Consider the following 11,921-nt stretch of genomic DNA (forward strand, 5'->3'; position numbering starts at 1 on the left):
CTGGACCGCACAGCCATCCGAAATGGGTTACATTGGATCCCTTACACCTGTTTGTGTGAAACGATTGACGCGGTAGGCTTCCCAACAACCGGGTACAATTTTGTTTCCTGCAGCTGACAAATGCCACCACACACAAATGCAACGTAGATATTCTTTGGGAGCTTGCGCAGCCATTCGTGGAGAAGGACTTTGAAGTGTGCTATATTGCGGCTGTCACAAAAGACTCAGTTTCCGATTGGGTCCTGCGCGAAACAGGAAGTTCTGGATCACATTCCTCTTTTTGTTGCGCATTTGAAAGTCCTGACCTCGATACTGTGGTTCGTGATCAGTAAAAAAGAATCCAAGCCAATTATCCAAGTGCATTTATTGTGCAATTCAATGCTTTCGTTTTATTAAATCGAGGTCTATAAAAAGTACAAATCGATCTACTGATAAATCGAGCAAAAAAAGCACAATACTACAGGTCAAGATGGTGCTACTCCACTTCAAAGTGGTAAAGTCACGAAACCTTTTTAAAAATTATTCTCAATTTTTACATTAGAGTTTATGTCACTTCACAAATATGTCGAGTAAACGCACTCCGTTCTTCAAAGTGGTTTATTCGCAGTTCAAAGCGGATCAACCCTCCTGAGCGTGTGCGCGAGCACTTCATTGCCATTCCTCGCTCTCTCTTATCAATCTTTTCCCAAGCCCTCAACCAAGCCAAGCCTCTACCTACCCCAAGATGCCCAGAGCCCCGCACCTCGCATTTGCCAGAGCTCGTGTCCTCGACTGCCTCCGTGTCGGCGGTGACTGGACGCTTGTGGCCGCCCACAACGGAATCCCCGCCACCACATCACGTCAATTTGTGGAAGCAAACGGAAGCACACGTCGCTGAACGAGCCGACTTGGTACTTGTACGGCTGGCTCCGTACTCTTCAATATGTAACCCCATTCAAGGTACGCAGTATACTGTATTACAATATTTTTTAAATGGCATACTAACCGACTTTTAAACTGGTGCTACAGGGTGTTTTAATGCTTTTAAGGCCAAGATCAAGGCCGACCTTGCCTTGCCCCGTAAAGGGCTGGTTGTGGAGCATCCTCGCGGGACGGTTGCGGCTGCTCGGATGGAGAAACTGGAGCGCGCGGCGAGACGCCGCATCGGATGTATCGACACGCACCTTGCTAACAGGTTGACACTGCATTGCCAGCATTCCGTTGCTGCCGCGGAGCGCATGGAAGACATGCAGTACGGCACCTAGCTGCAGCTCAGCCTGAGGGGACCTGCGTTTTCGCCACTTTGAATTTCCTTTTTAGTGCTACTTTTTCGTAATCAATTTTTTGTTTTCATTTTTTTTAAAAAATCCGGTTTGAAGTGGAGTAGCACCATCTTGGCCTGGCATAAACAGAAAAAAATGCCAACTCTTTTGTATTCATCGGGATTCCCGACGTGAACCCTCAATAATTCTAGCACGTGAGTGCTGTATACCTATCTACCACTAACTTCTCCACTATCGAGAGGTTACTGGAGCTTCCTACAGGATATTTGGCAGGATGAGTGAGGGCACACGCTCGCAGTATTTCTTCCAGTCCTGGCGATATTTGTGCGCGCAACGGGCGTCATCACGGTAAGCTCGATCCGTGAGCAAGATGGCGAGGAAGATCGAGTAGAAGTACGGAGCCGGACTTGAAGCAAGCGCTGGGATCGTCCAGCAGACGGCGGCCAACACTTCGGGTACGTAGTGGAAGTGGCGCGACAGTCCCCACCAGCCAGATGCGAGCAGCAGACTCTTCTTCTTCTCACCTTGTTCAGTCTCGTACCGGGCCACAATAAACTCGGCCGGGCGTCCCCATACGTTCGTCTTGCCACTTGCCGCACGGAAGCTCTGACGCTGGCGGTCGGCGTCGTAGTTGATCCCAACTGTAGCAATCAATAACAAAAAAATAAGTTTAGTATTTACTGTAGAGATCTTGATATCGGTACGTACCCATGAGAACGCCCGTGACGAAGATGGCTAGAGCCAACGGTGTCCCCAAGTTGATGGGGTTCTGTACGAGGTACATGGCCGGTGAGGTGTAGACCGACGGCACCCATACTAGACAACCCCAGCAAAGATAGTAGCCCGCGCGGTCGTGCATGATGTCGATGCTGCACATGTAGCCGGCCTCCCACCAGAAGAACTTGGCCACGTACACGAGCTGTAACGCAACACTCACGGCCATGGAGTCACTTAGGTATCCGTACAGCTCTCGTTGTTTGCACGCATAGGAGAGCACGCCCACGGCCCAGAACATGAGGCCGCAGCGACAGTTCGTGAAGAGCTTGACGTCCCAGCCCAGTACACGCGGGTACAGCTCCGTGCCCCAATAGAAGTCGAAGATGGGGTTGCCCGACGTCCCGCAGTCACTTGAGGACTGCCACAGGAAGGCTCCTTTGACGTACAGGAAGAGACAAAAGATGAAGCTGAAGACGTTGAGCGCCGAGATAATCTCCGGCATATAGTCGTACACGATTCCTCCTGGGTACAGGTCAAAGACGAATGCACCCGATAGGAATAAGGCCAGACTCAGTACAAAGCACTGGAAGCCGTTGGCCTTGTACTCGGGTACATTACCGCCTGGAGTCACAGGTCCGTACGACGGTCGGCCCGGCACTACGCGCATTAGCACAAGCTGCGTGGCCATGAAGCTACCGATGAGTTTCCAGGCCGTCGGGTCCCAGGGTGTCGGCCAGATCTCGGCCAGCGACTTGCCCGACGCGAGGAAGGAGCTGAGTGAGCCGCCGTGAGTCACAAACACGTGCGTGATGAGCGTGGCGGCCACGGGTGTGGCCGTCATGAGGAGCAGCGGGCCGAGTGTCTTGCGACCAGGGAACAGACCCTGCGACTCGCCGTGTTTGTTGGACCACATGGCCGAGAGGAGAATGCGAAGTGGTGCGCAGCGTTTGGATTCGGATTTCGTGATTACAGTGGAATCGGCGAGCGCTGATTACCGTGACGATCCTCCTGATTATGCTCGATGAAGGTATCTAATAATATTGTTCCTAATATGAATCATATTACCGGTAGGAACCTTCGGGATGTTACAGACGGTGGATGGTCAAGATACTCTCCCCGTTGGCCACAACATGGCCACCTCCAGGCCGTATGGACGCACAAGATGAGGGACCACAACCGATGAGGCTCCGAAAAGCACTACAATTAGAGTTTGCCCGTCATCAATCGGATAGCGAAACCAATGCACCATCTCATACCGTTGTTGCACTGCAATGCGATGCTCATTCTTCTCATTGCGCAGGCCCTGAACAACACGTTGGTAATTACTGAACTGTCGAGTCCTCTTGCCCAGCATGGCGGACCTCTCTAGTGTCGACGGTCTGCTAGCTGGTGGAATGCTTGCTATGCACGAGAGTGTGGCTGCGGCCGTTGAGGGGACACTGGGCCGGCCGATTCCGGAGGTGGAGATCTTCTTCCGCGACTTGCACATTTCAGCGCGTCTCCCCTTGGCAAGACCAGGAGCAGAAGGACCTCAAGTTCCCACGATTTGGACGCAAATCAAGCAAGGAGTGATGAAGTGTTTCTCCAATCAAGAGACGGCCGAGAAGGAGATCCTACGTGGCGTCACGGGCGTCTTCAAGCCCACACGCATTACTTTAGTACTGGGTCAACCTGGTTCAGGTAAGTCTTCGCTGCTAAAGATCCTTAGCGGACGCTTTCCAATGAACAAAACCATCGGAGTGTCCGGTGACATCACGTACAATGGCGTGCAACGATCGGAGCTGCTGGCCAGGCTGCCACGGTTTATCGCGTACACGAACCAGAAGGATGATCACTATCCTCAACTCACCGTGCAGGAGACGTTTGAGTTCGCTCATCGATGCTGTGGAGGTGCCAATCTTGAACCGTGGGTGCTTAAAGCGCTCGAAAACTGTAAGGGGGAACAACACGAACGGGCCGTCAAAGTCATGACAGCGCAGCACAAGTTCGCTGCAGATCTTCGAGTGAAATCCCTAGGGTTAGATCGCTGCAAAGACACCATGGTGGGCAACGCTATGATTCGTGGTGTGTCCGGTGGTGAACGCAAACGTGTCACCACGGGGGAAATGACGTTCGGCCGTAAGCGAGCCATGTTATTGGACGAGATCAGCACGGGTCTGGATGCTGCGACTACGTACGACATCGTCAACTCACTCAAGAGTTTAACTCGTCACTTCAAAGCAAACATCGTTGTTTCTCTCCTACAACCGCCACCGGAAGTGTTCAATCTCTTTGACGATATCTTGATCATGAACGACGGACGTATCATGTACCATGGCCCACGTGAACAAGTGCAGGAATACTTTGAGAAGATGAGGTTCCGTTGTCCTCCTCGCAAGGATGTGGCGGATTTCCTCTTAGATCTTGGAACAGACAAACAGCACGCCTACATTAGTGTAGAATCTGCAGATGCTGACATCCCTTTCCAGTCTGTGGATTTCGCAGAACGCTTCCGGCAGTCCGATATCTTCCAAGATACGTTGACCTATATGAGAACAAGACCTGATCGCAAATCGGACCTGTTCGATCCCCTTCAAGACCCGTGTGTGTTCCGACAACCGTTTCTTGATGATCTTGCTACGGTACTGCGGCGTCAATGGAAGATCAAGCTTCGCGACAGGACATTCCTTATCGGACGTGGCTTTATGGTGCTGATCATGGGACTGCTCTACGGCTCTGTGTTCTGGCAAATGAACGACGCCAACAGCCAGTTGATCCTCGGCTTGCTCTTCTCGTGTACCATGTTCCTCTCGATGGGCCAAGCTGCCCAACTACCAACGTTCATGGAAGCGCGCAGTGTGTTTTACAAGCAACGAGGAGCCAATTTCTTCCGATCTTTGGCGTACGTACTCGCCTCGTCCTTGACGCAGATCCCCTTCGCTATATTCGAGACGCTATTGTTCGGTTCCATCGTCTACTGGATGGGAGGATACGTAGCTCTTGCGGACAGGTTCATCTCGTTTTTAGTGACACTTTTCTTGTGTCAAATGTGGTTCACAGCGTATTTCTTCTTCCTGTCGGCTGCTTCTCCTAGTATCACGATCGCTCAGCCTGTCATGATGGTTTCTATCCTCTTCTTCGTCATGTTTGGAGGGTTTCTACTAAGGAAGACAGATATCCCCGATTACTTTATCTGGTTCTACTGGATCGACTCGGTCGCGTGGAGTATTCGTTCCCTTAGTGTTAACCAGTATTTAGCTCCGAAATTCGACGTCTGTGTGTATGGAGACATCGACTATTGCGCTCATTTCGGAACAACTTTCGGGAAATATAGTCTTAAACTTTCAGGTTTACCAACAGAAGAAGAGTGGATCTACTTAGGGTGGCTCTACTTCTTCGTCGGGTATGTGGTTCTCGTTTTTGCAGCACATTTAGTATTGGAATACAAGCGGTACGAAAGTCCGGAGAGTACAACAGTCGTGCAAGCGGACCTCGATGCTAAGCAGGGACCACCGGATGCGAAGATAAGTAGCATCAAGGTGGCTCCAGCACCTCAAGATCATGTTGCTGTTCCGATTGTGACACCGAGAACTAGAGCTCCGCCTGTCACGTTAGCATTTCACGATTTATGGTACTCTGTGCCCATGCCTGGTGGCAAGAAAGGAGAGGATATCGACCTACTTCAAGGTGTCTCTGGGTACGCCAAACCGGGAACGATGACAGCTCTTATGGGGTCTTCTGGTGCTGGTAAAACGACACTCATGGACGTCATTGCAGGGCGTAAAACTGGAGGTAAGATTCGAGGTAAAATCTTACTGAACGGCTTCCCAGCCAACGATCTCGCCATTCGTAGAAGTACTGGATACTGCGAGCAAATGGATATCCATTCCGAGTCTGCAACGATTCGCGAAGCTCTTGTCTTCTCCGCAATGTTACGACAAAGTGCAAATGTGTCCACGACGGAGAAAATGGAGTCGGTAGACGAATGCATCGCGTTGTTAGAACTCGGTCCCATTGCCGACAAGATCATCCGTGGGTCATCGACCGAACAGATGAAGCGTCTAACTATTGGAGTCGAGCTTGTTGCACAGCCTAGTATCATCTTTATGGATGAACCTACTAGTGGATTGGACGCACGCTCGGCTAAACTCATCATGAATGGGGTACGCAAAATCGCCAACTCGGGCCGAACGATTGTATGTACAATTCACCAACCGAGCTCGGAGGTGTTCAGCTTTTTCGATTCACTGTTGCTGCTTCGACGTGGTGGACGGATGGTGTTTTTCGGACAACTCGGGAACGACTCGAGTAACCTCATCAACTACTTTAAAGCAGCACCAGGAGTGACACCGATCGAGCCAGGCTATAACCCCGCGACGTGGATGCTTGAGTGTATTGGTGCTGGCGTCGGTGCCAGTTCTGGTACTGAGATGGACTTCGCTGACTATTTTTCAAAGAGTGAATTGAAGACGCTTATGGATAAGGATCTCGATGAAGAAGGAGTTCTTCGACCGTCCACAAACCTCCCGGAGCTTAAATTTTTTAACCAATTCGCGTCGACAGGCATGATGCAGTTTGACTTTCTATGTCGTCGATTCTTTCACATGTATTGGCGAACTCCGACATATAACTTGACTCGGTTGATGATCAGTGTGATGCTTGGTGCAATTCTCGGTATCATCTATCAAGCCACCGACTATACTACATTTACGGGTGCGAATGCAGGCGTTGGACTGGTATTCATCAGTACGGTCTTCTTAGGAATCATCGGCTTCAACAGCGTCATGCCTGTAGCTGCAGATGAACGTACGGCATTTTACCGCGAACGAGCATCCGAGACGTACCATGCGTTATGGTATTTCATCGCGGGTACATTGGTTGAGATCCCGTACGTGTTACTGTCTGCTCTCGCCTTTACTATCATTTTCTTTCCAAGTGTTGGGTTCACTGGCTTCGAAACGTTTATCCAATACTGGCTTGTGGTATCTCTCAACGCGCTGTTGTTCGTGTATTTCGGCCAACTATTGGTGTTTGCCTTGCCTAGTGTTGCGGTAGCATCGATTGCTGGTGCTTTACTGAGCTCGATCTTCATGCTGTTTTCGGGTTTCAATCCACCGGCGAATAATATCTCGCTAGGGTACAAGTGGATTTACTACATCTCGCCACCTACGTACAGTATTGCAACACTTGTTGCCATGGTCTTTGCCGACTGTCCTGATGGCACCAGCAGCAATCTTGGCTGTCAAGTTTTGAAGAACGCGCCACCTACTATTGGCAATATTACCCTCAAACAGTACGTCGAGTTGGCCTTCAACATGAAGTCGGATCACATAACCAGGAACGTCTTGATCCTCGGTGTTCTCATCGTGGTATTCCGATTGCTAGCGTTGCTGTCATTACGGTACATCAGCCACCTTAAACGGTAAACGGACACTAACTCGAAACTTGGGGGGAAATCAATAAAAACTGCTTTTGAATAAATACCTAACACTGTTGATTGGCCATATTTAACACCGAAGCCATGGGTGGTTGAGTGCCTCAGTGGCTGTAAGTCTCGCGGACGGGTTGAGTACCAGCACGCGCTGCAAGAAATCGATGGCCACGGGGCTTACCCCGCGCCAGTACCTCTTCGGGAAGGTGAGTTTGTACAGCGATTGAATCTTCTGGTTGGGTCGTAGTTGCGTGGTGGCTGCAAATGGTAGTCGGCCACAAAGCAGCAAGTAGATCAAGACCCCAAAGGACCACATGTCCACCGAGGTGCCGTATGGCTGTCGCAGTAAAATTTCAGGGGCCAAGTAGCCTCCTGTGCCCAGGAAGGACGTGGACGTCGCGCCCTCTTTAAGGATTTTAGCGAAACCAAAGTCAATGATCTTGATGTTCAGCGGGTTGGCCACATCTTGACGACGTCCTCGACGCGTGGACACGGCTAGAAGCATGTTCTCCGGCTTGAGATCGCGGTGAACGACGCCGCGCTCGTGCATGTGTTGAATAGCGGAGAGGATACAGCGGGCCACATGGACGGCCTCGTGCTCCGAGAAACGGCCCTTGTCTACGATGGCGTCGAACAGCTCACCGCCCTCCATGAGCTCCATGATGAGGATCAGGTAGTTGTCGTCTTCGAAAGATTGCTCCAGTTTGGCAATGTGTGGGTGGTCCACGCGTTGCAGTACGTCCACCTCGCGGCGTAATTGAGCGGCCACCTCCATTCTCTTCCGGGCAGATGGGGCCAGCTTCCTCTTTTCGATGATCTTGCAGGCGAAGCGGCGGCCGTCGGTCTTACGTTTGCACTTGTAGCATGTCGAGGTGGTTCCTTTACCGGCCACGCACTCGAGAACGTATTCGTCCGGTAGGAGTGTACGGAATCCTGCGGCCGACGTACGGCCGGTTGGGCTGGAGCGGCGCACTGGGCTTACAGCGTGCGAGGGCGAGTCGGCAACGAACGAACTCTCCGACATAGTGGCAGCCTCGGACGACACGGAGCTGGCCAGACTCTTCCTGAGTTTGGCCACGTCCTGGCCGAGTTTCTGCAAATGCACGGCCGTTTGCGGCAGCTCCATCCCACGACGGGGTGCGTATTTCTTCATAAGCAGCTCCTTGTCGGGCGACTCGAGCCCAACAGCATAGCGGCGGTCCAAGCGGCGCGTGTGCGGCGTGACCAGCGTGGCCGAGGAAGGCATGGTCTTGGCCAGCGAGCGCGTGCACTGCTGCTCGTAGCGGCGGCGTGCGTCGTGGTGCGACATGCGCTGCTGGTGGTGGTGGCGGCGCGGGGCCTCGATGGGTTCCCCGACGAAGCAGGTCTTCATGATGGCGGCCCCCATTCTATTAACTTGGCTGTGTTCGGGCGGTTCAATGCGGAAGTGTCGTGTCGACAGGGCCAGTGCTGCGCTCGGGCTCGTCTCTTCGTAGTCTGGCGCAGGGCGGAAATGCTCGGCCGCTTATTACTCACTGCAGCGACGGCGCGAAGGGATCCGGGCGCGCGATGGTGTCGTTGTAAAATGCGTGGTTTCGGATTCAATTGGTGAGGAGCTGTAATTACTTAGTTTCTTTCGAAGATTCAGCATACGCTCATTGGTAGAATATGAGATTTATCAAGTTAGGTGCCCTTTCGGATTGGCCCAAAAGCCGCGTCTCTGGCTGTTTTGTCGTCACGCCGGAGTTCGACCATGTCGATGTTCTCAGGGGTGGGCTTTGATGCCCGCCATCATCAATGGCGTCATGGATGAACCGGTGAGGCACAAAACTGTGAGGTCATACACCGGGATTGCCAACAAGTTTTGACGGTGGTGGTATTCGGATCAAACGTGGTTCCTACGTCAAGTTCTGACATTTGACTTTTCTGTGAAGGTGAGCCTGTCAGTGCTACGTTGGCACCGCTGCACTTGCATTATAATGCGAGCAGTACTAGTACTGCCCATATTCAATATGATATTGTGTTGCTATTAAATTTGACGTGCTAGGGTTGCATCGCTCAGGCTGAGCGATGGAACCCTAGCACTGAGCCTCAGGCGCTATAAGGTTTGCTTCCGCGACGGGCATTTTCCGATGCTACACGTCGCCTCACTGCACAGCTGCTGCTGCAGGTGTCCGTGTGGTTAATGCTCTCGACTTGAGCGTTGAGGAATCAGCTGGCCACATCTAGCCTTTGGTTTTTCAAGAAGCAATATTTTTTAAAGAAATGGCAGTCGCGCCAGTACTTGCAACGGTTTCATGATCTCGTTCGGACAGCGAGGGCTATGAAGTCGGCAAGTTCCTTCCGAGTCGCATCCGTGAGCGGCTGAAATGGGTCGCGTTTTTTCGGGAGGTGACAGGGGGCGGAAGACTCTCTACCAGCAACGCAACCCAACATCGCAGTATCGACCATCAGCTTGAAAATGAATTTGAACATGGATATCGCGCTTCGCCTGGGCCGCATTTATGAGTGCAGGGAGAGAGGAGACATGGTCTTTGTTCGCCACCCTAATGAGAACATATACTTTGACCACGGAGAATCGCCTTTACCCGAAGCACCCTAGCCGTAGACGCTCGTCCTAATATCCCTATACAGTACTCATCGAGTGAGGGCTACTTCAAGTGAACCCTTAGGTAGTAATCCCTACTTTTGGAATACCGGCCGACAGGAATATAAAATCGTTCTAGCTGCTCAGATAAAATAACCCTCCCTCGGAATTTAGAATCCAAAATTACCAAAAATGATCGTTCTAACGTGTTTAACTATGGAAATGTCACTAATGTGCACCACGTCCAAAGTAGACAAGCAAGGACACTTGCTGCTTGCACCCTTCCAGCTTAGCTCGTCTCGCAGCTATCTCTGCATCGCTCTAAGCCCCTGTATACTCATTTTTGACACGCCCATTAAACTTGCTCGGACAATCAGCTTTGTTGAGATGTTCTTACATCATCATTCCCTGCTTCGCCTCCACTATCCTCACAGGCACCCATCGACTTATCACTCTCGAAAACGTCCACTTTGATTCCGTAGAACTCTTCATCAGGAAGTCGTCGTACACGCTCTCATCTGGTGGATTCAGCAGTTCCGTCACCGACCAAGGATCGGACGCGACAGCATTGTAACTGACTCGTCAATTACGGAGTCTTCCTCCTCTGGCCACTGTATCCACACGCATTGTAATCGAGTAGACCAGCACCTTACAAATATTGAATGTGGCATGGAGTTCCGAACGCCAACGTATTAATAAATGTACACCTTGCCACAACTAGAATACCCCTATATAGAAATAAAATGCTGACTTACAATCCCCTCGGTGGTGATATTTAGAATTGGATTTCTCGCGATAATACCAATAAGTAGAAAGAATATGTCATGTATTATATTTGCATATTCATTTTGTATTGAATGTTTATTTTTTTGCCTTTTTGACCATGATTGTTGTTGTTTTGTTGCCTTGTCGAAGATGGGAGCCTGATCCCCGTCAAGATTGAGCCGAGTAAGCTGGTGGGGGTCTTGAAGGAAGTCATCGCGAACAAGAGCAAGTACTCAGGCTGATTCTATCAGCTACAACCATTTACTAGCGAAGTCGAAAGGAGGAAAATGGCCCTCATCGAAGGTTCCTGGCGTGAGTTCGATGCGAAGTGGGGGTAATTGCGTTTCTGATCGAGTGGCGATGTTGATGAACGAAGAAATGGACCCTGCAGGCCAGGTTGGCGACTAATTTGGAGATTTTTCGACAAAGAAGACCATTCACGTGCGTTTAGCTCCGAAAAGGTACGTATACGGAGCTAATCAGATTCTAGATCAGATGTTTATCTTACTGGATATCTGACATGGGATCCAAAAATTAATGGTGAGTTCAAGCACTTCTTCAACCACGGAGCTGCTCGTGCACCTGCTGGTTGGTCAGTTGCTGTTCGAGCTTGCTCGAACAGCAATCGCAAATGATGTGGGGCCTGTGCCACGACGTGATGAGCGGACGACATGCTTTTACAAGGGCTACAAGTACTGCAAGGCATGGTCGTCCTCAAGGAAAATTGTGTATAGGTGCTCTAAGTTTTGCCAAGGGAGGCAGAGGAAAGCTGGGGTTTACTATTGCATCAATGGCGTATGCTGTAGTAAAGCTGCACGCATGCTGCATCAAAGCCGTTGCCAACGTCGACATCAACGTTGAGGACCAGATGAACGCTCACGCCGACCTTCTTGCGATTGAGCACGTCGCTCAATCGGCCTGCGCGCCAAATGTGTGAAGGGTTGCGACGCCAGTTCTACTCAGCCGGCAATCCCAGCGTTGTTCGTGGGCTGTCAGAGCAACAAGCTGTCCGACGAAAACATCGAGCAAGAAGCGCGCATTACTCTGGCAATGTTTATGGCTCTATTAAAATTCCACCGCTTTCATTGGCACTACACCTTTGCCAAGTCAAGATGGTGCTACTCCACTTCAAAACGGATATTTTTAAAATATGAAAACAAAAATTTGATTAGAAAAAAGTAACACTAAAAAGGAAATTCAA

At 50.8% G+C, this 11,921-nt stretch overlaps 3 protein-coding genes across 3 annotated transcripts; 1 reads left to right on the forward strand and 2 right to left on the reverse strand.

Moving 5' to 3' along the window:
- Nucleotides 1-1,517: 1,517 nt before the first annotated feature.
- On the reverse strand, nt 1,518-2,892 carry PITG_13128 (7-dehydrocholesterol reductase; the record flags this gene model as incomplete). Its single annotated transcript, XM_002900605.1, has 2 exons — nt 1,518-1,903; nt 1,971-2,892. 2 exons carry the CDS (start codon nt 2,890-2,892, stop codon nt 1,518-1,520), a joined length of 1,308 nt encoding a protein of 435 aa, XP_002900651.1.
- A 439-nt stretch (nt 2,893-3,331) lies between these two features.
- PITG_13129 (ATP-binding Cassette (ABC) Superfamily) lies at nt 3,332-7,384 on the forward strand (the record flags this gene model as incomplete). Its single annotated transcript, XM_002900606.1, has 1 exon — nt 3,332-7,384. One exon carries the CDS (start codon nt 3,332-3,334, stop codon nt 7,382-7,384), a length of 4,053 nt encoding a protein of 1,350 aa, XP_002900652.1.
- Nucleotides 7,385-7,465: 81 nt separating this feature from the next.
- On the reverse strand, nt 7,466-8,776 carry PITG_13130 (protein kinase, putative; the record flags this gene model as incomplete). Its single annotated transcript, XM_002900607.1, has 1 exon — nt 7,466-8,776. The coding sequence occupies one exon, from the start codon at nt 8,774-8,776 to the stop codon at nt 7,466-7,468; it is 1,311 nt and encodes a 436-aa protein (XP_002900653.1).
- Nucleotides 8,777-11,921: the final 3,145 nt, after the last annotated feature.

Source organism: Phytophthora infestans, genomic scaffold, assembly GCF_000142945.1.
Source record: "Phytophthora infestans T30-4 supercont1.25 genomic scaffold, whole genome shotgun sequence".
NCBI lineage: Eukaryota > Oomycota > Peronosporomycetes > Peronosporales > Peronosporaceae > Phytophthora > Phytophthora infestans.